This window comes from Nerophis lumbriciformis, linkage group LG13, assembly GCF_033978685.3.
Source record: "Nerophis lumbriciformis linkage group LG13, RoL_Nlum_v2.1, whole genome shotgun sequence".
Lineage (NCBI taxonomy): Eukaryota > Metazoa > Chordata > Actinopteri > Syngnathiformes > Syngnathidae > Nerophis > Nerophis lumbriciformis.
In genome coordinates this window covers 40,168,554-40,196,330 of record NC_084560.2, presented here as the reverse complement: position 1 = coordinate 40,196,330, position 27,777 = coordinate 40,168,554, and the positions used below count along the sequence as shown (strand labels likewise).

General features: G+C 41.2%; 1 protein-coding gene across 2 annotated transcripts; it reads left to right on the top strand.

Annotated features, from left to right (window-relative positions):
* Positions 1 to 833: 833 nt before the first annotated feature.
* Positions 834 to 27,777, top strand: f5 (coagulation factor V). Of its 2 annotated transcripts, XM_061970805.2 has the most exons (25): positions 834 to 1,097; positions 2,828 to 2,910; positions 5,944 to 6,066; positions 10,787 to 10,999; positions 11,068 to 11,235; positions 20,186 to 20,407; positions 20,478 to 20,643; positions 20,725 to 20,905; positions 22,130 to 22,226; positions 22,302 to 22,507; positions 22,643 to 22,790; positions 22,860 to 23,072; positions 23,147 to 24,641; positions 24,705 to 24,873; positions 24,952 to 25,188; positions 25,256 to 25,469; positions 25,560 to 25,739; positions 25,810 to 25,926; positions 26,000 to 26,071; positions 26,139 to 26,224; positions 26,296 to 26,451; positions 26,519 to 26,663; positions 26,726 to 26,877; positions 26,950 to 27,132; positions 27,204 to 27,777. In XM_061970805.2, exons 1-25 carry the CDS (start codon positions 916 to 918, stop codon positions 27,348 to 27,350), a joined length of 5,355 nt encoding a protein of 1,784 aa, XP_061826789.2. In that variant the 5' UTR covers positions 834 to 915; the 3' UTR covers positions 27,351 to 27,777. The 2 variants fall into 2 exon arrangements, with proteins under 2 accessions (XP_061826789.2, XP_061826788.2); XM_061970804.2 differs by having other exon boundaries at positions 22,130 to 22,507.

The window sequence follows — 27,777 nt, the reverse complement described above, 5'->3', positions numbered from 1 at the left end:
TATACGTACATACTTTTTGTGATGATATCAAATACAAAAAAAATGATATACAAAGTTAAAATAAAATACAAATAAAAATGCATATCTATATATTTAATTAAAAACACGTATTTAATATATATTAATAAATATACAGTGCATAAATATGTATAATTAATTGCTTATGTAACCTTTATTTCATATATATATATATATATATATATATATATATATATATGTATGTATAAATATATATATATGTATAAACAAATACATACATACTTTTTGTGATGATATCAAATAAAATAAACAATATATACTAAGTTAAAATAAAAAAATGCATATCTATATATTCAATTGAAAATATAAATATATATATATATATATATATATATATATATATATATATATATATATATATATATATATATATATATTTGTGTGTGTTATTTTCTAATGCTATTAAATGAAATAAAAATTGCATGATTTTTACTTTACACATAATTTTTATTTCATTTAATACCATCAAAAGATTTTTTTTTTTTTATAAAAAGTTAAAACTATGTGTGTTTTGAATTGAGACCATTCAAAGATAATTTGGGTGAGTCAGTGCTTTTTTTTCTTATTTTAAAGGATTTTTCTTCTGAGATTCAGGCTTTTCTCTTTGAGTACGACATCATTTCCCTGAAAAAGGTCCAATAAGTGTATAATTTGATGGAGGAGATACTGAAGTGTGGATGTCTGTGAGTCACTGCAAAGCACAGGAGGCTTCAATTAGAGCAGAGATTAAATATACACACAGTTCATTGCCCTGGTGTGTTTGTGTCATCAGTGAGAGATAAAGCTCACAGTGGACTCTCGTGTCTCACACAAACCACAAGCTGGAACACTTCTGGAACAGGACGGACGCTCACTCTGGGCACATCGGACTAAGATATGAGACTCTGTGCCCGGCCTGGAGAGCTGAGTCTCCACGCTGCTACCCTGCTTCTTCTCTTTCTGCTTCTGGCCTCCGTCCACGTGGGAGCCAACAACCAAACGCACCAAGGCAGAAAGAGACACTACTACATAGCTGCTGTGGAGATAGACTGGAACTACCAGGGCAATGACATGCATGGGTAAGTGTGCAAATTGTAACATTCATCATGTGGCCTTTTTATCACAGACAAGGAACCACAGCTACATCATTTAATCAGGAGAATGTGCAACATTTTGGAAAAATAAGATAACAAAAAATTGGATTATTTGTTGTATAAAAGTAATTAAATACAAAATATTTGGTGTCTGGCGTTATTTTTTAATACTCTAACTGTTGGAAAAAGTGTAGTTTAGCATCGTATAATGATGGATGAAAACAATACACTCTGTTCTTTATTGTGTGACACTGTTAGTGTTACCATATCTTATGTTGATATAACATGACGATAGCATGGGTTTTTATTTCTCAGTATATATATATATATATATATATATATATATATATATATATATATATATATATATATATATATATATATGTATACAGTACAGGCCAAAAGTTTGGACACACCTTCTCATTTCAATGTGTTTTCTTTATTTTCATGACTATTTATATTGTAGATTGTCACTGAATGCATCAAAACTAGGGATGTCCGATAATATCGGACTGACGATATTATCAGCCGATAAATGCTTTGAAATGTAATATCGGAAATTAACGCTATCGGTTTCAAAAAGTAAAATGTATGACTTTTTAAAACGCCGCTGTGTACACGGACGTAGGGAGAAGTACAGAGCGCCAATAAACCTTAAAGGCACTGCCTTTGCGTGCCGGTCCAATCACATAATATCTACGGCTTTTCACACACACAAGTGAATGCAATCCATACTTGGTCAACAGCCATACAAGTCACACTGAGGGTGGCCGTATAAACAACTTTAACACTGTTACAAATATGCGCCACACTGTGAACCCACACCAAACAAGAATGACAAACCCATTTCGGGAGAACATCCGCACCGTAACACAACATAAACACAACAGAACAAATACCCAGAACCCCTTGCAGCACTAACCTCAACACCCCCCCAACCCCGCCCACCTCAACCTCCTCATGCTCTCTCAGGGAGAGCATGTCCCAAATTCCAAGCTGCTGTTTTGAGCCATGTTAAAAAAAAAATAATGCACTTTGTGACTTCAATAATAAATATGGCAGTGCCATGTTGGCATTTTTTTCCATAACTTGAGTTGATTTATTTTGGAAAACCTTGTTACATTGTTTAATGCATCAAGCGGGGCATCACAACAAAATTAGGCATAATAATGTGTTAATTCCACGACTGTATATATCGGAATCGGTAATTGAGAGTTGGACAATATCGGAAGATCGGATATCGGCAAAAAAGCCATTATCGGACATCTCTAATCAAAACTATGACACCTGTGAAGTGAAAATCATTTCAGATGACTACCTCTTGAAGCTCATGGAGAGAATGCCAAGAGTGTGCAAAGCAGTAATCAGAGCAAAGTGTGGCTATTTTGAAGAAACTAGAATATAAAACATGTTTTCAGTTATTTAAACTTTTTTTGGTTAAGTACATAACTCCACATGTGTTCATTCATAGTTTTGATGTGACAATCTACAATGTAAATAGTCATGAAAATAAAGAAAACGCATTGAATGAGAAGGTGTGTCCAAACGTTTGGCCTGTACTGTATATATATATATATATATATATATATATATATATATATATATATATATATATATATATATATATATATATATATATATATATATATATATATATATATCGGCCCTTTTTTAAAATTGTATTTATGTCTTTTTCTTATACACTCTCTCTTCAGATTTTTGCCCCCGTACAAGAAAGTGGTTTTCCGGGAGTACGAGAAAGACTTCACACGGGCAAAGATTCATCCACCCTGGTTAGGTAAACATGTCTTCTTCAGCGTCTGCAGACTCTTTCTTGGAAAATAACGGTGTATATTTCCATTCCAAATCATCGCTGTGTTCAGACAATAGCATCATTTTTAAAACTGAAAATCATGACAGTAATCCCGAGCATCCAATCAGAATCTGCTATTTATATATAACTCGTTAAGTCCTCTATTTTGTTCTTTCTTTGGCATTTCCTATTTCATACTCATGTTTTCCGAGGCTAAGTATCTTAAAGCATATTAATAGTGGTAATACTAAATAATTCATATTTCACTTCAACATTTATTGTTGTTTGTTTTTGTTTTTTTTAAATTCTACGTATTTTTGGCCCAAATGAAGCATTTCCAAGCATATAAATGCCTAAATGAACAAACATTTTAAAGACTACAGTACTGTACAGATCAAATCTATTATTATTGTTATCATTGGCCACTGGATGAGACCAAACCACTCAGAGCGTGCTGTTCAGTGTCGTGGCCACTGATTGGCTCAGCATCAGGCAGCAATATTATATTGGATTACATGAGTATTATTTCAAGTCTAGAAGGCTCCCATAATGTTAAAAAAATATATTTAGAAGTTCGCAGATCATTTTTTTATGCTCTAGCTATGAAAATATTAGATTTATAATTCCTACTTTGCAAAAATTGGTTTACCACGGTCAGACCCAGAACCAATTAACAACAATTAATAAGGGTTTCCTGTGTATAATTGACTTTGTATCTTTATGCATTTATTTATTGTATGTAATACCATAAAAATAGAAATATTTAAATAATAAAACTGTTGCTTTTATTCAAGGCAATGTTTAACATTATTATTAGAATGCACAAAGTTAACAATTGCAATAATAAACTAAATACAATTTAAAAAAAAAAATTTTTTAACCACTGTACAACGACACAAAATAAAACAAAATATATAAATATAAATTTAAAAAAATAAATAAATAAATAAAATTGAATACAAAAATATATACATTGGAATTAAGATAATGTACTTTGACCACTGTGTGTCAGGCTTGGTAAAAAGGATAGGACTCAGATGCAGAGTAGGGAACTTTGACAGGCTTTTATTTTGACAGCTTCCTTTCACCTCCAAAGTCAAGGAATTACAATATCTATATTAACCAAAAAACTAATCGGCGAAAAAGGTTCCAAAAAATAGGAACAACCGAAAATCACGCCGAACGGAGGAAAACACAAAAGCAAAGACGAACTATAATTGGCGCCGTATATGCTATAAAATGTATTAACAAAAAAACGCTCCAACAGGAGGAAGAAACAACAGCTATTAAAAATTCTACACTATCTAATCCAATAAAGTATAACAAAAATTGTCACTCAAAAATTTGCGGAAAGAATGAAAAATAACTGATGACTCACCACTTCGGCTGAATAAACTAAATAACTGAGCTGAGGAGGAAGAAAGGAAAACTCAAAATAGCAAGAAGGAATTCAGGATCAAGGCTCATAAGCAAGAGACGAGGCAAGGCATGGAAGCTAGAGAGCACGAATAAACGAGACAATCTGGCACAGAACAAAGGGAGGAGTGGGCTTATAAAACACATGAGGGTAATAGGGAACAGGTGGAAACAATCAGGGAACAGGGATGACGTCAGACTGATGACACAAAAGGAAGGGCAAGTGACCTGAAACGAGAGGAGAGTTACTTTTCAAACTAAAACATGCAAATCACAAGACAGAAAAAAACCAAGACAAGACATCCCTCACCGTGGTGTGACACTGTGTAGGTAAAACTACTCACGGCACAGCAATACTGTCATCTAGTGGTATTTTATTGCCATTACAAAAAATACAATTTGCATCCCGTAATATGTGTTTGGCTTTCGAAATGTAATTTTTCAGAACATTTTGGTAAAAAAATTCTTCATGGGCATACGGTGACCAAGATTAAAAAAAAAACGTAGAAAGTTTGGAAAATAAAAATATACAGTAACTCTCCAGGGGGTTACAAATGAGGAGCATTCCACATATTTCTATGAGTAGCACCCATGTTTGCCAACCCTCCCGAATTTCAGTGCCTCTCCTGAAAATCTCCCGGGACAACCATTCTCCCCAATTTCTCCCGATTTCCAGCCGGACTTAAGGCACGCCCCCTCCAGGTCGGTGCGGACCTGAGTGAGGACAGCCTGTCGTCACGTCCGCTTGGCCAACCAAAAAGTAACCACAGAACACTATACCGTATAGTGTTCTGTGGTTACTTTTTGGTTGGCCAACGGTTTACGTTGTATTGCACACCCTGACGGCAAGTGTGGGAGTCGGTTCTGAAGTATGAAGTAAAGAGACGTAACTTCGTCACCTCGCCTGGTTATTGACTCCAACCCAGAATATTACACTGCCCATACCTATGCTCCTTCAAAGGCTGTGCTACTGGCTGCAAAGCATTGCACTTTCAAATACAACAATAAGTAGAGAGGAGTGTTATGTGTGTAAATGTATAAATAAACATGACTTAAAAATTATAAAATTTACCATGAATTGATTTACCTGGACCCCGACTTAAACAAGTTGAAAAACTTATTGGGGTTTTACCATTTAGTGGTCAATTGTACGGAATATGTACTGTACTGTGCAATCTACTAATAAAAGTTTCAATTAATCAATCAATTAATCATAAATGAACACTGAAATTCAAGTATTTATTTTATTTATATGTATGTATATATATATATATATATATATATATATATATATATATATATATATATATACATATATATATATATATATATATATATATATATATATATATATATATATAAGAAATACTTAAATTTCAGTGAAATTTACCCCCCCCCCCCCAAAAAAAAAATCTCCCGAATTTGGAGGTCTCAAGGTTGGCAAGTATGGTAGCACCAAAGGGTGATACCTAATTTTCAGGACTACTTTTTTTTTCTGCTGAGTCAACAACAATTCCACTGGGGGTGGGGGTGGGTGGGTGGGGGGGGGACAGTAGTGAGTTATGTTCCGTCCGGCCATGTTAGTTTTTCCAATGCCTGCAGGTCTACTTGGACCGACTTTGAGAGGCGAGGAGGGCGACACCATTGTCGTCACTTTCAGAAACATGGCTACACAACCGTGCAGCCTCCACCCACACGGCATCGCATACGGGAAGCAGTCTGAGGGTGAGTTCATGTTAGGTTCCGCCACCTCCCACGTGTGTGTGTGTGTGTGTGTGTGTGTGTGTGTGTGTGTGTGTGTGTGTGTGTGTGTGTGTGTGTGTGTGTGTGTGTGTGTGTGTGTGTGTGTGTGTGTGTGCGCGTCAGCCTGATCAGCACCACAAACAATGTTGTTTGTCTTCTTTTAAAATATTAACCAGCGCAGGGAGACGACTAAACTACACCGTACTGAAGTCCAACGCCACGAGGGAGCCTTAGACAAGTGCACTTATTTACTGCAAATCGGCTTGTATCTAAAATCTGCGATATAAGCCGCGATAGAGCGCGTTTACTTGTGCAAAGCTGGACAGCCAGTTAACATCTAAATGTCCTCCAATAAAAAACTTCTCTTCTGTTTTAGTGAAATCATTTGCAAAAGGTAAACATGTTAGGCTATAGGCTATTAGGAGCTAGCAGCTACACAACAGCTAAGCACACAATAGCACACAAGCTAGAGATACGTAACAAGTAGGGGTGTAACGGTACGTGTATTTGTATTGAACCGGGTTCCGGTTCGGTGCGGAGGTGTACCGAACGAGTTTCCACACGGACATATTAAGTAGCGTAACGCACGTTGTGTAAACAATGCACACCGAGGCACAACACACGGCATGCTAGCAGTTAACGGGCTACGATAGACTGACCATACGTCCTCTTTTCACTTTTGCGGAGCTGTCAGGGCGGAGTTTCTTAAATGCCTCAAATGTCCGGCATTTTGAGTTAGAGTTGTGTGTATTTTCAATGTACGTTCAGGGTTAAGAAGGGGTTAAAAACAAGACAAATTGTGCACACAGCAGCATTGGTGAGGGAGGGGCAGAGACAGAGAGAGAGAGAGAGAGTTATGATAAACGCGCATGCGTCGCCAGGCTCTGCTTTTTATCCATAGATTTATCACATTTCATTTTTTATTATCTATAGCAGGGGTGTCAAAAGTGTGCCCCCGGAGGCCATTTGCGGCCCACAGCTAATGTTTTAAAGGCCCACGGCACATTCTAAAAATACTATTAAAATAAACAAAAACATAAGAAAAGTGAAATAAAAAAGCGTAAAGGTTAAATGTAATTTAGAAAAAGTTGCAATGTTGACTAATAAAACAAAGCTGGGTTTTTTTTCTTTCAAACTGTCATTGCTCAAAACATAATATTGAATCAAAATCAATGTTATTATGAATTATTGACCTATCCAAGGTTCCCATTACTTCACATCAAATATTCCACTAAGAAAAATATTTTTGGTGGAAGATTTTGCAAATTTGGTAAATAAATAACCCCAAAATGTATGTTTTGTTGTTTTCTTACTGTACCAAAAATGAACCGAACCGTGACCGCTAAACCAAGGTATGTACCGAACCAAATTTTTTGTGTACCGTTACACCCCTAGTAACAAGTGTCCTTAATTTAACAATATTGCAGCGTAAAACAGCACATTTGTCAAAACAATCAAATATTTTTAGTTACACATACCGTACAAAAGGGCATTCGAAAAAAATCCAGTAACAAACGTGTCCACATCATTCAACTTACTGCGTCATGAGCTTAACTTAATGAATTGGACCAGTTGTTCCTCCCAGGGAATTCAAGTCACAAGTCGCTCCCAAGCTTTTTACGACACTTAAAGCTGAGTTGAAAAACCACCAGAGACGGACGGAATAGGTATTTTGTAATATATTTGCAAAGCTTTGCAGATATACATTTGAGACCAGTCCAGCATAGAACATTCTATCGCGCCGCCAAAATGGTCTGTCTTCCCGACCCCAAAACCCTCTCTCCTCTCTCTAGTCAAAACAAATGCTAGTCAAAACACATTCCAAAGATTTCAAGGTTAACACACACAGTTTACTTGCAGAGAAACAGAAAGAGAATAAATGGAAAACACAAGCTGTTTTCAAATATGACTATGAAAGAAAATAAGTAACACTAAAATTCGGATATATGTAAATATCTGCCTCCGACAGTACCGAACCGAATTTTTTGTGTACCGTTACACCCCTAGTAACAAGTGTCCTTAATTCAACAATATTGCAGCGTAAAACAGCACATTTGTCAAAACAAGTATCAAATATTTTTAGTTACACATACCGTACAAAAGGGCATTCGAAAAAATCCAGTAACAAACGTGTCCACATCATTCAACTTACTGCGTCATGAGCTTAATTTAATGAATTATGGGGCAGCTAGCTTTCGCCAAAAAACAATCACCACTCTACTTCAACTTAGAGCAGTGGTTCTTAGCCTTGTTTGAGGTACCGAACCCCAGCAGTTTCATATGCGCATTCACCGAACCCTTCTTTAGTGTAAAATAAAATGTTTTTTTTCAAATTCAAGACCAAGTTATATGTTTTTGGTAACACTTTAGTATGGGGAACATATTCCAAGTAACAAAGACTTAATCTAGAGTTATTTGGTTAGGGTTAGGGTTAGAGGGTTAGGGCCAGGGTTAGAAGGTTAGGGTTATAATAAGGCCATGCAGAATAAGGCATTAATAAGTACTTAATAATGACTAGTTAAGAGCCAATATGTTACTAATTTGCATGTTAATAAGCAACTAATTAATGGTGAATATGTTCCCCATACTAAAGTGTTACCATGTTTTATTACTGGTGCACAAAATGAACCGTGCATGAACATCACCTTGTTCAAAGAACAAAACCAACACAGTGCATAAACTCACAACAAATTACACACCTGCAAATCAGTCTGACTTCTGCTGTTGCCGTATCCGTAATACGCCGATAGGGAGAAGTTTGTATTTACACGATGAGTCGGGTGTGTCTCGCCCTCCGCCGAACCCCTGAGCCCGACTCACCGAACCCCTAGGGTTCTATCGAACCCAGGTTAAGAACCACTGACTTAGAGACAGTGTGAGTCTATTCCACACAGTTGATGATAAAAAGTTAGTGTTTTTCATACCCACCATCGTTCTCTGGCTGTACTTTTCTAACATTTCACACCACAAAATATTGTAATAATAAGTAAGATTTTTGCTGATATCGTATCTGATCAATTACGGCTAATACTCAAGGCACCAATGTCGGTATCAGAAGTGGAAAAAGTTGTATTGGGACATCTCTAAATAAAAAAAACGAAGTACCATTCTACAAACCCCGTTTTCATATGAGTTGGGAAATTGTGTTGGATGTAAATATAAACGGAATACAATAAATATGCTACAAAGACAACATATTTGATGTTCAAACTGATAAACATTTTTTTTTTTGCAAATAATCATTAACTTTAGAATTTGATGCCAGCAACACATGACAAAGAAGTTGGGAAAGGTGGCAATAAATACTGATAAAGTTGAGGAATGCTCATCAAACACTTATTTGGAACATCCCACAGGTGTGCAGGCTAATTGGGAACAGGTGGGTGCCATGATTGGGTATAAAAGCAGCTTCCATGAAATGCTCAGTCATTCACAAACAAGGATGCGGCGAGGGTCACCACTTTGTCAACAAATGCGTGAGCAAATTGTTGAACAGTTTAAGAAAAACCTTTCTCAACCAGCTATTGCAAGGAATTTAGGGATTTCACCATCTACGGTCCGTAATATCATCAAAGGGTTCAGAGAATCTGGAGAAATCACTGCACGTAAGCAGCTAAGCCCGTGACCTTCGATCCCTCAGGCTGTACTGCATCAACAAGCGACATCAGTGTGTAAAAGATATCACCACGTGGGCTCAGGAACACTTCAGAAACCCACTGTCAGTAACTACAGTCGGTCGCTACATCTGTAAGTGCAAGTTAAAACTCTCCTATGCAAGGCGAAAACCGTTTATCAACAACACCCAGAAACGCCGTCGGCTTCGTTGGGCTTGAGCTAATCTAAGATGGACTGATACAAAGTGGAAAAGTGTTCTGTGGTCTGACGAGTCCACATTTCAAATTGTTTTTGGAAACTGTGGACGTCGTGTCCTCCGGACCAAAGAGGAAAAGAACCATCCGGATTGTTATAGGCGCAAAGTTGAAAAGCCAGCATCTGTGATGGTATGGGGGTGTATTAGTGCCCAAGACATGGGTAACTTACACATCTGTGAAGGCACCATTATTGCTGAAAGGTACATACAGGTTTTGGACCAACATATGTTGCCATCCAAGCAACGTTACCATGGACGCCCCTGCTTATTACTATGAAGCCACGTGTTACATCAACGTGGCTTCATAGTAAAAGAGTGCGGGTACTAGACTGGCCTGCCTGTAGTCCAGACCTGTCTCCTATTGAAAATGTGTGGCGCATTATGAAGCCTAAAATAGCACAACGGAGACCCCCGGACTGTTGAACAACTTAAGCTGTACATCAAGCAAGAATGGGAAAGAATTCCACCTGAGAAGCTTACAAAAATGTGTCTCCTTAGTTCCCAAATGTTTACTGAGTGTTGTTAAAAGGAAAGGCCATGTAACACAGTGGTGAACATGCCCTTTCCCAACTACTTTGGCACGTGTTGCAGCCATGAAATTCTAAGTTAATTATTATTTGCAAAAAAAAAAAAAAAAAAGTTTATGAGTTTGAACATCAAATATGTTGTCTTTGTAGTGCATTCAACTGAATATGAGTTGAAAAGGATTTGCAAATCATTGTATTCCGTTTATATTTACATCTAACACAATTTCCCAACTCATATGGAAACGGGGTTTGTACTAAGACAACAATGTAGGGATCGGACCTTGACCAGCGTGTGTTGTCGCAGGAGCACACTACTTCGACAACACGTCTCAAAAAGAAAAGGAGGACGACGTGGTGAGGCCCAACAAAGAGCACGTGTACAACTGGGAGGTGACGCCGGAGGTCTCGCCCAAACCGGACGACCCCGCCTGCCTCACCTACTCGTACGTCTCTCACAAAAACGTGGTGGAGGACTTCAACGCGGGCCTCGTCGGCACTTTGTTGGTCTGCAAGCACGGTAAGACCACTTCTCCCTTGCAAGGAAAACAACATCGAGCATGTCCTTTACTGTGGTCTTCCTCGCAGGCAGCTTGGACGAGACTGGAAAGCAGTCTGGCGTAAACCAGGAGCTGGTCTTCCTCTTTGGAGTCTTTGACGAAAGAAAGAGCATCCACAAGCCCTCGTCTTTCTACGACGACTCAGAACACCACCTCCACTACACCATAAATGGATACACCAAGGGAGCGCTGCCTGGTAAGTCAGTTGTGACGTCACAAGAAGGGAACTTAAAGATGGAACTCCAGTGCCCCTGAGTGGCTTCATTCGAACACTACCATGACTGAGGTTGGTAGAACTATGGCTGCAATATCATCCATCCATTTTCTACCGCTACCGTATTTTTCGGAGTATAAGTCGCTCTGGAGTATAAGTCGCACCTGCCGAAAATGCATAATAAAGAAGGAAAAAAACATATATAAGTGGCACTGGAGTATAAGTCGCATTTTGGGGGAAATGTATTTGATAAAAGCCAACACCAAGAATAGACATTTGAAAGGCAATTTAAAATTAAAGCTGCAAGCAGCATTGGTCGGGCCCGCATATTTGGCAGGTGCTAGTCCTAAATGTCCCAATACTTTTGTCCAGTGATAGTCATAAGTGTCCCAATACTTTTGTCTACTTTTAGTCTGAAGTGTCCCAAGACTTTTGTCTAGTGTACCTACCTTGTCTGCATTGTGTGGGCATGCTGGTGCTTCCTGCTTTTAAGCAGCCATCTTAAAAAAAACAGCAGCGCAGCAGCATTAGCGCAGCGGGTCTTTGAAGGGTCATAAAATCCAAACCGGAGCAGTTAGAAAAAAAGCACTTCTGTCATTGTAATCACAAGGGTTCAATCTCTCTCCTGTGTTAGTTTGAAGCCTAAACGACAAAGGCGCTCAGAGGAGATAGATTTTGAAGGAAGGTGACCGGTCTTTACACAAATGTTGTTTTGAAGGGGGAATAGCAAACTTCCGGTTGATTTTTGCTGGGGGTTGTCAATTTATGAAATGTAGGTCTAAGTGAGACCTACATAGAGGTTTTTGACCTTCCCAGTGGGAGTTACAGGCAGTTTTGTCATTTTTTTCTTCCGAGGAGCAGTTTTTTTTGCGTTTTATTAAAAAATTGCAGTAGAGCGCAATTTTGAGATTTGGGGTTAGGTCTTTTTTTTTAGATCGCAATGTTTGCCAGTCCTGATGTGTGCGTTCAGTTTGGTGAGTTTTGAAGCATGTTAAGGGGGTCAAAATACAGCTCAAAGAGGCAAAAGTTACTGTTTTTAGTACTTTTTTTGTCTTGAAGGGGGAATTTCCAACTTCCTGTAGATTTTTGCCCGAGGAAATTAATTAAGGAAAAGTAGGTCTAAGTGAGACCTACATAGAGGTTTTTGTTTCATGTCTCTCCAACCTTCCCAGTGGGAGTTACAGGCAGTTTTGTCATTTTTTTCATCCGAGGAGCAGTTTTTTGTGCGTTTTATTAAAAAATTGCGCTAGAGCACAATTTTGAGATTTGGGGTTAGGTTTTTTATTTGATCCCAATTTTTGCCAGTCCTGATGTGTGTGTTCAGTTTGGTGAGTTTTGAAGCGTGTTAAGGGGGTCAAATTACAGCTCAAAGAGGCAAAAGTTACTGTTTTTAGTACTTTTTTGTCTTGAAGGGGGAATTGCCAACTTCCTGTTGATTTTAGCCCGAGGATGTAAAATTATGAGAACTAGGTCTAAGTCAGACCTACATAGAGCATTTAGTTTCATGTCTTTCCGACCTTCCTAGTGGGAGTTACAGGCAGTCTAGTTTGTTTCTTTCCTAGGGGGCGCTAGAGCGCAATTTTGAGTTTTGCGGTTCGGTTTTTTTATTAAAAGACAATTTTCGCAGGTCCTGATGTGTGGGTCAAATATGGTGAGTTTTGAAGCATGTTAAGTGGGTCAAATTAGTGCTCAAAGAGGCGGCGGAAGAATAATAATAATAAAGAAAGAATAAAACCTTACAAATTCAATAGGTCCTTATGTCCCATTGCATAAGGACTCCCTATGGGAGTCCTTATGCAATGGGCCATGCAGGCCCTAATAAAGAATAATAAAACCTTACAAATTCAATAGGTCCTTATGTCCCATTGCATAAGGACTCCCTGTGGGAGTCCTTATGCAATGGGCCATGCAGGCCCTAATAAATAAAGAATAGTGAACAACAGGCTGAATAAGTGTACGTTATATGAGGCATAAATAACCAACTGGTATGTTAACGTAACATATTATGGTAAGAGTCATTCAAATAACTATAACATATAGAGCAGTGGTTCTCAAATTGGGGTCCACGTACCCCTGGGGGTACTTGAAGGTATGCCAAGGGGTACGTGAGATTTTTTTTAAATATTCTAAAAATAGCAACGATTCAAAAATCCTTTATAAATATAAATAAAAACCTATCTTTTTTTCCAAATAGTTCAAGAAAGACCACTACAAACATACTTGCCAACCTTGAGACCTCCGATTTCGGGAGGTGGAGGGCGGGGGCTGGGGGGCGTGGTCGGGGTGGGGCGGGGGCGTGGTTGGGGGCGTGGCTAAGAGGGGAGGAGTATATTTACAGCTAGAATTCACCAAGTCAAGTATTTCATATATATATATACAGTATATATATATACAGTATATATATATATATATATACTGTATGTATATATATATATATATATATATATATATATATATATATATATATAAAATAAAATATATATATATATAGCTAGAATTCACTGAAAGTGAAGTATTTTCTTATATATATATATATATATATATATATATATATATATATATATATATATATATATATATATATATATATATATATATATATATATATGTCTTAATAAGGTTATCCAAAAAATAGTGCTCGATACCGTAGTAGAGCGCAATATATGTATGTGTGGGGAAAAAAATCACAAGACTATTTCATCTCTACAGGCCTGTTTCATGAGGGGGGGTACCCTCAATCATCAGGAGATTTTAATGGGAGCATTCGCATACCATGGTTTATATAGGGCACAGAGTGGGTGGGTACAGGCTGGCCTAGGGGCGTGGTGATTGGCTCATGTGTTACCTAGGAGGTGTTTCCGTCTATGGCGGCATGCTGTTACAATTTCGCTGCGCTTGTTGAGGGATGACAGGTCTGGACGGTAAATAATAAACAGTTTCTCTTTCAAGCATAGGTTGCATCTTTTATTACCACTATTGTAAGGTGTGCTGGATGCAAGAATTTGCCATGTTATTGAATATTCAACATTATTGTCTTTGAGGTCCCAAATGTGTTTGCTGAGTTCTGTGGTATTTCGCAGGTTTTTGTTCCTGAAAGAAGCCTTGTGATTGTTCCATCTGGTTTTGAATTCTCCCTCGGTTAATCCTACATATGTGTCGGATGTGTTAATGTCCTTGCGTATTACCTTAGATTGGTATATATATATATATATATATATATATATATATATATATATATATATATATATATATATATATATATATATATATATATATATATATATATATACCAATCAAGAGGGACAGAGACAGCGCACAGTGCATGTGGATCACATGTTACCATGGCGAGAAAAGAGAAAACATGGAGAGACTGCCAGTTATCTAGTCACCGCCAGTTGCAGAAAATGTGCCATCAGTACAACTGCACAGTGCTGTTTCAGTTCCATCACCAGGACCATCAGTGAGTCAGACACAAACTAGTCTCATCATTGAACCAGATTCAAGGGCTGCTGAGTTGCCATCATCAGAACCCAGATCACCCACAACAAAAACCCCACCAGTGATCCGCAGGTACCCAGAAAGGTTTCGAGTACCACCAAAAAAACTGAATCTCTGAAGACAGTATAAAAATCTGTGTTAAAGATGTACAAATACTGTTTGTATAATAAGCATGTTATTGTTTACAAATGAGGGTTAAGAGTTCAGTACTAAAAAAAATAAAAAAAATGTGGCTTAAGTACAGTTTTTTAATTGAGCTGCTGCATTTTTTTGGTTGGGTTGTTTATTTCTTTTGAGTAACTTCTACAATTCTAAAAGGGTAGGAATGTAATAGAGTGATCTATGTGTGTCTGTTGCCATCTCCTGGTGAATGTTGGCTATAGCGTACTGGGGTTACTTTTTGGTTGGCCAACGATTTAATTGGTATTGCGCACCTGACGTCAAGTGTGTGAGTCTGTTCTGAAGTCTACAGTAAAGAGACGTACTTCATCCCCTCGCCTGTTTATTGCCTCAAACTCAATAAATTACAACAACATTGCTCCATGCGGACCTGGAGGGTCTGCATGGAGCAATGTTGTTGTCTAAATCTAAATCTAAATTTCGGGAGATTTTCGGGAGAAAATTTGTCCCGGGTGGTTTTCGGGAGAGGCGCTGAATTTCGGGAGTCTCCCGGAAAATCCGGGAGGGTTGGCAAGTATGACTACAAATGAGCAATATTTTGCACTGTTATACAATTTAATAAATCAGAAACTGATGACATAGTGCTGTATTTTACTTCTTTATCTCTTTTTTTTTCAACCAAAAATGCTTTGCTCTGATTAGGGGGTACTTGAATTAAAAAAAAATGTTCACAGGGGGTACATCACTGAAAAAAGGTTGAGAACCACTGATATAGAACATGCTATACATTTACCAAACAATCTGTCACTCCTTATCGCTAAATCCCATGAAATCTTATACGTCTAGTCTCTTACGTGAATGAGATAAATAATATTATTTGATATTTTACGCTAATGTGTTAATCATTTCACACATAAGTTGCTCCTGAGTATAAGTCGCACCCCCGGCCAAACTATGAAAAAAACTGCGACTAATAGTCCGAAAAATACGGTAGTCTCTTTTGGGCCTTGGGGGTGCGGGACTTGGGCAGAAGGCGGGGAACACCCTTAAGTCGCCACCTCATCGTAGCTGCCAACTAAAGTCGGACTTACACAGTACGGTCACCACTGTCAACAGACCTCTGACGTATGGTGCTGTAACTAACAGTAATATGTGGCCCTAGAGCCGCTTTATTAGCACCAACCGCCAAGGTCCTCAAACTCTTGCTTTCATTAGGGAAAAAACTAGGGGTGTGGGAAAAAATTGATTCGAATTCAAATCGCGATTCTCATGTTGTGCGATTCAGTATCGATTCTCATTTTTCAAAAATCGATTTGTATTGTGTCCAATATTTTCACAAAGGTAAAATAAGTCATATTTTTGGTTCATTTAATAGTTAAAACAAATTTACATTATTGCAATCAGTTGATAAAACATTGTCCTTTACAATTATAAATGTCATGTCTGTGTAATCATGTTTTGTTTTGTTTAGTTATTGGACTCTTTAGTTTCTGGCTTTTCACTCCCTTGTCTTGTTTCCATGGTTACCCATTAGTTTCACCTGTTTCACATTTGGACTCATTGTGCACTCTTGTTTGTCACCATAGCAACCCATTAGTTTTCACCTGTCACGTCACGCACCTGTTTCACGTTTTGAGTCACGCACCTGTTTTCGTTAATCATGTCTGTAGTATTTAAGTTCATTGTTTTCAGTTTGTCTTTCTGGCGACATCTCACATTTATGCTCTGTCCATTCCTGACACTTGTTTTTCATGTCCATCCTTCATGCTACTATTTTTGTCCAAGCCAAGTAAGTTTTTGTTTATTAATGCTATAGTCTTTTGGTTTCATAGTTTGTTCTCCGCCACTGTGCGCGCTTTTCGTTTGTACTTTATTTTGATATATTAAATAAATCATGTATTTACATTCCCGTCTCGCCCGAGCCAACTTTCCGTTGCATTCCGGAAAAGCAAACACCCAGGACCAAGTCCTGACAATAAAAGCTTTCTACAAAAATCTACTACTCTGCTTGCATGTCAGCAGACTGGGGTAGATCCTGCTGAAATCCTATGTATTGAATGAGTAGAGAATCCTTTTGAATCGGAAAAATATCGTTTTTGAATCGAGAATCGCGTTGTATCGAAAACAAATCGATTTATAATCAAATCGTGACCCCAAGAATCGAATCGTGGGACACCCAAAGATTCGCAGCCCTAGAAAAAACGCGTTATACCGCCGGGGCGGTATAGCTCGGTTGGTCGAGTGGCCGTGCCAGCAACTTGAGGGTTCCAGGTTCGATCCCCGCTTCCGCCATCCGAGTCTCTGCCGTTGTGTCATTGGGCAAGACACTTTACCCACCTTCACCCAGTGCCACCCACACTGGTTTAAATGTAACTTAGATATTGGGTTTCACTATGTAAAAGCGCTTTGAGTCACTAGAGAAAAGCGCTATATAAATATAATTCACTTCACAATTCACACTTTCCTTATGAACATCCATCCATCCATCCATTTTCTACCGCTTATTCCCTTTAGGGGTCGCGGGAGGCGCTGGAGCCTATCTCAGCTACAATCGGGCGGAAGGCGGGGTACACCCTGGACAAGTCGCCATCTCATCGCAGGGCCAACACAGATAGACAGACAACATTCACACACTAGGGCCAATTTAGTTTTGCCAATCAACCTATCCCCAGGTGCATGTCTTTGGAGGTGGGAGGAAGCCGGAGTACCCGGAGGGAACCCACGAATAATAATAATAATTATAATAGACTTTATTTGTAAAAAGCACTTTACATTGAGTAAACAACCTCAAAGTGCTACAGTGTATTAAAAAAAATAAAAATAAAAATAAAAAGATAATAAATAAATAAATAAAAATAAAAACTAGAACAGCCAAATAGCTAAAACTAGTATGCATATATCTAAAAAAAAAAAAAAAGGCTTTTTTAAAAAGAGGAGTTTTTAAGCCTTTTTTAAAAGCATCCACAGTCTGTGGTGCCCTCAGGTGGTCAGGGAGAGCGTTCCACAGACTGGGAGCGGCGGAGCAGAAAGCCCGGTCTCCCACATAATATCGCCTTTGTCTTCAGGCTAATTTGTATTGTCTGTCTATCTGTGTTGGCCCTGCGATGAGGTGGCGACTTGTCCAGGGTGTACCCCGCCTTCCGCCCGGATGCAGCTGAGATAGGCTCCAGCACCACCCGCGACCCCGAAAGGGACAAGCGGTAGAAAATGGATGGATGGATGTTACTATTGTAGCTCACATAGCAATGCTAGTGCTGCAAAAGCACTCCTTATTGTTACGTTGTTGCGGGTGATTTTTGGCATCCACCACGTTGGACAAGTGCAGACTTAAAGTGTTCCTGTAAAAGTGGATAAAGTACACAATAGGGCTTCTCTGCTGTAGACAAACACAGCTCATTGGCATTAGGCTATGTGAGCTACAATAGTAACATCCATCCATCCATCCATTTTCTACCGCTTGTCCCTTTCGGGGTCCCGGGTGGTGCTGGAGCCTATTTCAGCTGCATCTGGGCGGAAGGCTGTGTACACCCTGGACAAGTCTCCACCTCATCGCAGGGCCAACACAGATAGACAGACAACACAAATTAGCCTGAAAACAAAGGCGATATTATGTGGGAGACGGGGCTTTCTGCTCCGCCGCTCCCAGTCTGTGGAACGCTCTCCCTGACCACCTGAGGGCACCACAGACTGTGGATGCTTTTAAAAAAGGCTTAAAAACCCTTCTTTTTTAAAAAGCCTTTTTTTTTTTTTAGATATATGCGTACTAATTTTAGCTATTTGGCTGTTCTAGTTTTTATTTTTATTTATTTATTTATTATCTTTTTATTTTTATTTTTATTTATTTTTTAATACACTGTAGCACTTTGAGGTTGTTTACTCAATGCATACTTGCCAACCCTCCCGGATTTTCCGGGAGACTCCCGAAATTCAGCGCCTCTCCCGAAAACCTCCCGGGACAAATTTTCTCCCGAAAATCTCCCGAAATTCAGGCGGAGCTGGAGGCCACGCCCCCTCCAGCTCCATGCGGACCTGAGTCCGCTTTCCCACAATATAAAGAACGTCTAGAGTAAAGCAGTTCGTCTGCCGTAAACAGCAATGTTGTGACACTCTTAAACAGGACAATACTGCCATCTAGTGCATTTGATGAAAGCACTTTTGTGCGTGCCACACAGCAATGCATAATGAGAGAGGGTGTTAAGCATGGTTAGAAAGATAGTGACAGAGAATAGAACAAGGATGGACAATTCAGCCCTTAACTCAACAATGAGTAGATGAGTGTTATGTGTGTGTATATGTGTAAATAAATGAACACTGAAATTCAAGTATTTCTTTTATATATATATATATATATATATATATATATATATATATATATATATATATATATATATATATATATTAGAATTCACTGAAAGTCAATTATTTCTTATATATATATATATATATATATGTATCCATCCATCCATTTTCTACCGCTTATTCGGTCGCGGGGATATATATACATATATACATATATATATATATATATATATATATATATATATATATATATACATATACATATATATATATACATATATATATATATATATATATATATATATGAAATACTTGACTTGGTGAATTCTAGCTGTAAATATACTCCTCCCCTCTTAACCACGCCCCCAACCACGCCCCCGCCCCAACCACGCCCCCCGCACCCACCCCCCACCTCCCGAAATTGGAGGTCTCAAGGTTGGCAAGTATGACTCAATGTAAAGTGCTTTTTACAAATAAAGTCTATTATTATTATTATTATTATGTTCATAAGGAAAGTGTGAATTGTGAAGTGAATTATATTTATATAGCGCTTTTCTCTGGTGACTCAAAGCGCTTTTTACATAGTGAAACCCAATATCTAAGTTACATTTAAACCAGTGTGGGTGGCACTGGGTGAAGGTGGGTAAAATGTCTTGCCCAACGGCAGTGACTAGGATGGCGGAAGCGGGGATCGAACCTGGAACACTCAAGTTGCTGGCACGGCCACGCTACCAACCGAGCTATACCGCCCCGTTTTTTCTAGGGCTGCGAATCTTTGGGTGTCCCACGATTCGATTCAATATCGATTCTCGGGGTCACGATTCGATTATAAATCGATTTGTTTTCGATACAACGCGATTCTCGATTCAAAAACGATATTTTTCCGATTCAAAAGGATTCTCTATTCATTCCTACCATCAAGACTTGTGGTGTGAAAAATACACGAGCGATTCATGACATTCTGAAGACTTGCGTACGGACAAGAAAAGTGAAGTGGCCTCTGTTTCCTGCGCAGGTTTGAGCGTGTGTGCGTATTCCTCCATCAGCCTTCACCTGCTGGGCATGAGCTCCGAGCCCGAGCTGTTCTCGGTGCACATGAACGGGCAAGTGCTGCAGCATATGGGCCACAAGGTGTCAGCGTTGGGCCTCATCAGCGGCTCCTCCGCCACCGCCAGCATGGTACCGGTGCACACCGGGCGCTGGATGTTGTCGTCGCATGTGGTCAAGCACATAGAAGGTAAGCGCATACACTCAACTCTGTATCAGAACCACTTAACTAACGAAGCGGACGGGGATAACATCGACAGTGGGCATGCACGCCTTTGTGGACGTGAAGGAATGTGAAGCTTTCAAAGCACCCCGGCGGAAGATGACCCTGCAGCAAAAACGTGACAGCAAGGAGTGGAAATACTATATCGCAGCGGAGGAGGTTTTCTGGGACTATGCACCTAAAATGCCGAAGCACATTGATGAGTAAAACCTTTACTGAAACAAACTGATAAAAATGTAATGTTATCCACTCTGGATATAATCCTCTTGATATTTATTCTGTAGGAGCTACAAGTCCCAGTACCTGAGACAGTCGTCTACACGCATCGGTAGGAAGTACAAGAAGGTGGTGTACACGCTGTACAATGACGAGTCCTTCACGGAGCGCAAAGAGAACAAACAGCAGAAAAGTGAGCTTGGGATATTGGGCCCGGTGATCAGAGCGCAAATCCGAGACGTTATCAAGGTGAGATAAAACTCCTTACCGAAAAAACATGAGCAGGGATGGCGTGTGGGTTATGGGACGATCAGGCAAAGAAATCATTGAAGTCAGACCAAGTCATCCATCCATCCATCCATCTTCTTTCGCTTATCCGAGGTCGAGTCGCGGGGGCAGCAGCCTAAGCAGGGAAGCCCAGACTTCCCTCTCCCCAGCCACTTCGTCCAGCACTTCCTGTGGGACCCCGAGGCGTTCCCAGGCCAGCCGGGAGATATAGTCTTCCCAACGTGTCCTGGGTCTTCCCCGCGGCCTCCTACTGGTCGGACGTGCCCTAAACACCTCCCTAGGGAGGCGTTCGGGTGGCATCCCGACCAGATGCCCGAACCACCTCATCTGGCTCCTCTCGATGTGGAGGAGCAGCGGCTTTACTTTGAGCTCCCCCCGGATGGCAGAGCTTCTCACCCTATCTCTAAGGGAGAGCCCCGCCACCCGGCGGAGGAAACTCATTTCGGCCGCTTGTACCCGTGATCTTGTCCTTTCGGTCATAACCCAAAGCTCATGACCATAGGTGAGGATGGGAACGTAGATCGACTGGTAAATTGAGAGCTTTGCCTTCCGGCTCAGCTCCTTCTTCACCACAACGGATCGATACAGCGTCCGCATTACTGAAGACGCCGCACCGATCCGCCTGTCGATCTCACGATCCACTCTTCCCTCACTCGTGAACAAGACTCCGAGGTACTTGAACTCCTCCACTTGGGGCAAGATCTCCTCCCCAACCCGGAGATGGCACTCCACCCTTTTCCGGGCGAGAACCATGGACTCGGACTTGGAGGTGCTGATTCTCATCCCAGTCGCTTCACACTCGGCTGCGAACCGATCCAGTGAGAGCTGAAGATCCTGGCCAGATGAAGCCATCAGGGCCACATCATCTGCAAAAAGCAGAGACCTAATCCTGCAGACACCAAACCGGATCCCCTCAACGCCTTGACTGCGCCTAGAAATTCTGTCGATAAAAGTTATGAACAGAATCGGTGACAAAGGGCATCCTTGGCGTAGTCCAACCCTCACTGGAAACGTGTCCGACTTACTGCCGGCAATGCGGCAGTAAGTCAGGAACCAAGTGAACCGTTCCAAAATACAAACTGGTTAGGTTGTGGTGACAAACCGGTCCAACCCCACCCGACCACAGACCATTGGCTTTACATCTTTGGAGTATCTCTTTGAAACACTAAAACTATCCTTTGCCAGATTGTGTTTAAGAACATGGCCTCCAGGCCATACAGCATCTATCCACACGGACTGACAATCAAAAAGTCACAGGAGGGGGTGAACTACCCCGAAGGAGGTACAGTGTGCCTCTTGTCTCCATTCACAACAGGAAACTCTGGAAACTATAAGAACATTTCTGCATGGTTTCCAGGCAACCACTCACACGCTGTCCAACCGGGCAACACACACACATACGAGTGGAAGGTGGTGGAGGAGGATGAGCCTCTGAAGGGAGATCCCAGGTGTCTCACGCGGATATACCACAGTGCTGTGGACACGCCGCGAGACATCGCCTCAGGTCTGATTGGACCCCTCCTCATCTGCAAGAGTCAGTCGCTGAATGTCAGGAACGTGCAGGTAAAAGAGAATGTGTAGGATTCGCTTTCCACCCAAAGTCCGAAGATGTTCAAGGTTTAGGTGCAGTCTAATTGGTTTTCTCCGAGAACCATGTAGTGCCCAGCGATCTAATCCAGATGTGGTCACATTCGACAGGTAAAAGCAGACAAGGAGCAGCAAGCCATGTTTGCTGTGTTTGACGAAAACAAGAGCTGGTACCTGGATGACAACATTCGTGCATTTTGCGATCCTTCCCGAGTCAACAAGGCAGACCCTGGCTTTTACAAGTCCAATGTCATGCATAGTACGTCAAGGGGTAATTTAACTGTGTACTGTTACTAATGACTAATGCTTGTGATAACCCTCCCAACAGCAATAAATGGCTACGTGTACGAGAGTGGGCCACTCTTGGGCTTCTGCAATGGTGATGTTGCAAAGTGGCATGTGACCAGTGTCGGGGCGCAGGACTACATTCAGACAGCGACAGCCTACGGGCACACATTTGAACTGAACAAGCGCAAGGAGGACATCCTCAGCCTCTATCCCATGACAGGAGAAACCATTACGATGAACATGGAAAACATTGGTCTGTCAGTTGTTTCAAGAGATCTTTGTAAATATTGTGAGGCCATCCAACTTATTGTGTGTATTTTCTACCAGGTGTTTGGCTTATGGTGTCGCTAAATTCCCACGGGACAACTAAAGGAATGCGCTTAAAATTTCAGGATGTCGAGTGCTTCCGTGACCACCACTACGAGTACAACTACGATGAGCCGGAAAAAAAGTATGATTTGTTGAAGCCTCTAAGCTTAGACGAAATCAAGAAAAAGGAGGCGGAAAAGGAAAAGCAGAGGCTTCAATCGTCAACGCATGCTGCAGGGGAAACCGATCACTACACTGAGTTGTTTGCAAAGGAATTAGGGCTCAGAACGCTGACGAATAAACTCAAAGAGTTCGAGGGGAGTGTGGAGAAGCTGGACTTGTCTTTCCTGGACTATGATGCCATTGATGTGTTAGAGGGAAAAGTCAGGAATGCAACATTGATGACTAATAGCACGAAAAGCACAATAGATGATAGTCCCAGTTTTGATAATGAAACTGCCTCTAAGAGTGACGAGACAACACTTAACAACGCTATAGCATCGTTAAATTACGCAAACGGATCCACGGGGTCGTATAATCTGACAGATACACAGTCGAACCATTCATCGTCTAATACAACTGTTAATCATATTAGGAGACTGGACCTTAAAAACAGAACCTTGTCTGATGTTGTCCTAAGAGACAACGCAGCTACTGTTGATGAGGATGGACCTCAGATGTACTTATCTAAAGTTCTGAACCCACCAGACGATTTAATCTCGAAAAATATCAAGGTGAATTCAACCCAATCCCATTCATCAAAGAATGTAACCCAGGAGACCTTTCTAGATCAGTCAAATGGTACGTCTTTATTTTTCAACGGGACTCAGATCTCAGGTAATCCAGCACTCTCCGGTGGCCTTCAGAACAGCTTCGAGAAATTAGGTGATTCGGAAAGCAGCGAGGAAGTGTTTATATACCTCGAACAAAACCACACAGAGGTGATTAAAACCACAACTGTAAAGACAAAGAGTCATAACTGGACCTACGACGGAACTCACCAAAAGGTACAAATTCCGCTTCCAGACCACATGGTGAAGTATGTGCAGGAACAAACAACCCCAGCACCCAAAAAGATCCGGAGGGTCGTATTCCGACAGAAGCCTCTTAAGGGCCTGGGCATAAAAGCAAGAAGGAAGAAAAAATATAACCCTCTAGTGACAAATGGTTTACCATTCTCTCCTCGCGGATTAAACCCTCTCATGAGCCCACGAGGGTCACGGCCGGTTTCAATGGAGGCAGTTTCGGAAGAGGAGGAGCTGTTGAACAAGCCTATCGTCATCGGTGTGCCGCGTCCTGATTTCAGCGACTATGAGCTTTACGTTCTGAGAGACGAGTCTCATCATTCAGATATAGATGAAATTAAAGCAAATGAATATGAGTATGTGAGCTACAAAGACCCTTATATAGACATCCAGCAGAATGACGACTTCACGCAATCAGGCCCAAATGTCAAGATGTACTTCATCGCTGCAGAGGAGGTTGAGTGGGACTATGGTGGTTCTGGACAGAAGTAAGCTTCGAACTTCATTTATAGTGTTTCAATTCAACTCTAAATTGGAATTCATTGCAACAGGAGGCAAGAAAGATCTCAGCTAAGCAGCCGGCACACAAAGTTCAAGAAGGTGGTATTCCGAGGTTACCTGGATGGGCTCTTCAGAATACCTGAAATCCGAGGCGAGAAGGAAGAACATCTTGGTATCCTGGGGCCTCTCATCAAAGCGGAGTATGGACAAAGCATCATGGTAAGAAGAAGTTAAACAGCATATACATTTTTTCTAATATGATGCGATGTTTTTAAAAATGCATCGTTCTGTACGCAGGTGGTGTTCAGAAACAAAGCCAATCGACCGTTCTCTTTACACCCCAATGGGGTTTCCTATACCAAGCATACAGAAGGTCTGTCCTATGAGGATAACTCCACGGCATCATATAAAGGTGACAATGAGGTTCAACCGAATAGCACCTATACGTATATCTGGAAAGTCCCTCGAAAAGCTGACCATACACCAGATGAGCCTCACTGTCGGACATGGACGTACTATTCCGGTGTTAATCCTGTGAGTACTTCGCATTCATTGAGTAATAGAGCATTTGGAGGGTGTTACTTCAAGTACTTTCTTTTAGGAGAAGGATATCCACTCTGGCTTGATTGGGCCTTTACTAGTATGTCCAAAGGGAACTTTAAACAACATGATGGACACAAGTGAGTTCACACTGCTCTTCATGACTTTTGACGAGTCGCAGAGTTGGTACTACGAGACCAATAGCGAGATCGTGCAGCGGGTAAACCGGAGGAGATATCAGGACCCTAATGTCAAAGAGGACCTAAAGTTTCATTGTAAGTTTGTGTTTCAGTGCACATCCACCCTTTGTTTTGGACATAAAATGTAAAAAAATAACGGGATGGACTACTTCAATGTTTTCATAGCCATCAACGGCATCACACATAATCTCAAGGGTCTGAGGATGTACACCAAACAGCTCGTCCGCTGGCACCTCATCAACATGGGATCTCCCAAAGACTTCCAAAGCATCCACTTCCACGGACAGACGTTCCTCCACCAGCAGGCTACAAGCAACAGACATGGCGTCTTTCCACTCCTTCCTGGTACATTTTTTCCTCGCGAAGCATGTGCGTCTTCAAGTTGAAAGCTGACTTGCTCATTTGCTGCATCTAGGAAGCTTTGCTACCCTAGAGATGTACCCGTCTAAGCCTGGCCTATGGCAGCTGGAGACGGAAATTGGCATCAACCAGCAAAGGGGGATGCAGACGCTCTTCTTAGTTCTCGATAATGGTACTAACTCGTCTGCTGGTATGCTGTTTCCTTTTAGTAGAAAGTGACACGGTTCTTGTGTGTGTTCTCCAAGACTGCTACCGCCCTCTGGGCCTGGAATCAGGCAGTGTGAAAGACGTACAGATCACCGCCAACATCACTCGAGGTAACCGTTGCTCCGCATGTCTGCAGGCAAACCAACAAAGATAATGACCGCATCTCCATCATTGAAGGCTACTGGGAGCCACACCTTGCCCGACTGAACAATAAAGGCAAATACAATGCATGGAGCACAGACCAGTACAATAGCTTTATTCAGGTACCTCTGAAATGATCCACGTGTCTTACATGTCATGTAAGCTACTTACCTATGCTTCCTGCTGGGTACAGGTGGACTTTCAGCGGCCGGTTGTGATCAGCCAGGTGGCCACACAGGGAGCCAAGCAGCTCTTCCACTCGCAGTTTGTGACCAATTACAGTATCTCCTACAGCAACGACCGCAGGAGGTGGAGCGTCTATAAGGGCGAGAGCAGATACCCGGTGAAGGTCGGAAGGACTTTGATCACTTACCCTGCAGGAGAGACGTGATGTCATGAAACTGTTGTATCGCCAGGTGTTTGCTGGGAACCAGGAGGCCTACCAGACGACAACAAACACCCTTTTCCCACCTGTGATCGCACGGTTCATTAGGCTCCACCCCCTCCAGTGGTACAGCGCGGCCACCGTCCGCATGGAGTATTACGGCTGCGAGCTGGACGGTAAGACGTGAACGCAAGAAGGTTGAAGTGAATGCGACATTCATCTTTGTTGTCGTCGTAAGGCTGCTCTGTGCCTCTGGGGATGGAGAATGGACTTATCGAGGACCAAAGTATCACGGCCAGCTCCACGTCCTCCAACTGGTACCTGGGACAGTGGTTGCCCTCGTATGCGCGCCTCAACAAACAGGGCACCGTCAACGCGTGGCAAGCGAAGGTAAAGGACGTCCAAATACTGCAACCACAAACGGTGAAACCTGCTTTATGCGCCCGTTTCCTGTTCCTGTAGTACAAAGACATGAAGCAGTGGCTTCAGGTGGAGCTGCCAGAAGTCAAGAAGATCACAGGCATCATCACGCAAGGAGCCAAGTCTCTGGGGAAGGAGATGTATGTCACCTTCTACGTGCTCCAGTACAGCGATGACGGAATCCGATGGAATGACTATTCCGAAGACGAGGAGCAACTGCCGAGGGTAGGCCATTCTCGAAACATCTTTCCTCGTGAGATTCTTACATGGGTTTCCGATTCTTCGCCCCAAATCAGATCTTCCGCGGGAACGACGACAACAATGAGCACGTGAAGAATTTCATCTACCCGCCCATTTTTTCCCGTTTTATCCGAATTGTTCCCAGAAACTGGAAGGGCTCCATCACAATGCGGGTGGAGCTGTTGGGATGCGACTTTGAGTGACGACTCCACCCACAGGTCACTTCATTAGGTACACCTCCGCGATCAAATGCAGATGCAGTGACAACAATAACTGACACTGGCAGAACAACGGAGTCCGAGCTGGGAACCAAAACGGTAAACACATGGACGGTGTCAAATTCACACCTGCTTGTAACTTCAGATTGGACAAAAATTATTTTTAATTTTAACTTAACCCCCCTACCCCCGTGTTGAAGGCAATGATCGTTATATACGTCCCACCAGACGCAAGACCAACGTAATTGTTTTTATCGCACATTTACGATAATGTCCCAAATTGTTACAGTTCCGTAGCACAAGTTACTGCGGGATATCTGTAAAACTGAAAAGTCTGTTATTTCATTTTAGTGTTGATTGACTTTCATGGTACATGCTGTATTCATATTAAAAAAAACGTTTGCATATGCTT

Bases quoted from the DNA above. Each gene is read 5' to 3' on its own strand.
- f5 (XM_061970804.2), top strand. From the start codon at position 916: ATGAGACTCTGTGCCCGGCCTGGAGAGCTGAGTCTCCACGCTGCTACC. The intron at 24,642-24,704 runs GTAAGCTTCGAA...TCATTGCAACAG, and splicing joins TATGGTGGTTCTGGACAGAA to GAGGCAAGAAAGATCTCAGC. The intron at 25,927-25,999 runs GTACTAACTCGT...GTGTTCTCCAAG, and splicing joins CTTCTTAGTTCTCGATAATG to ACTGCTACCGCCCTCTGGGC.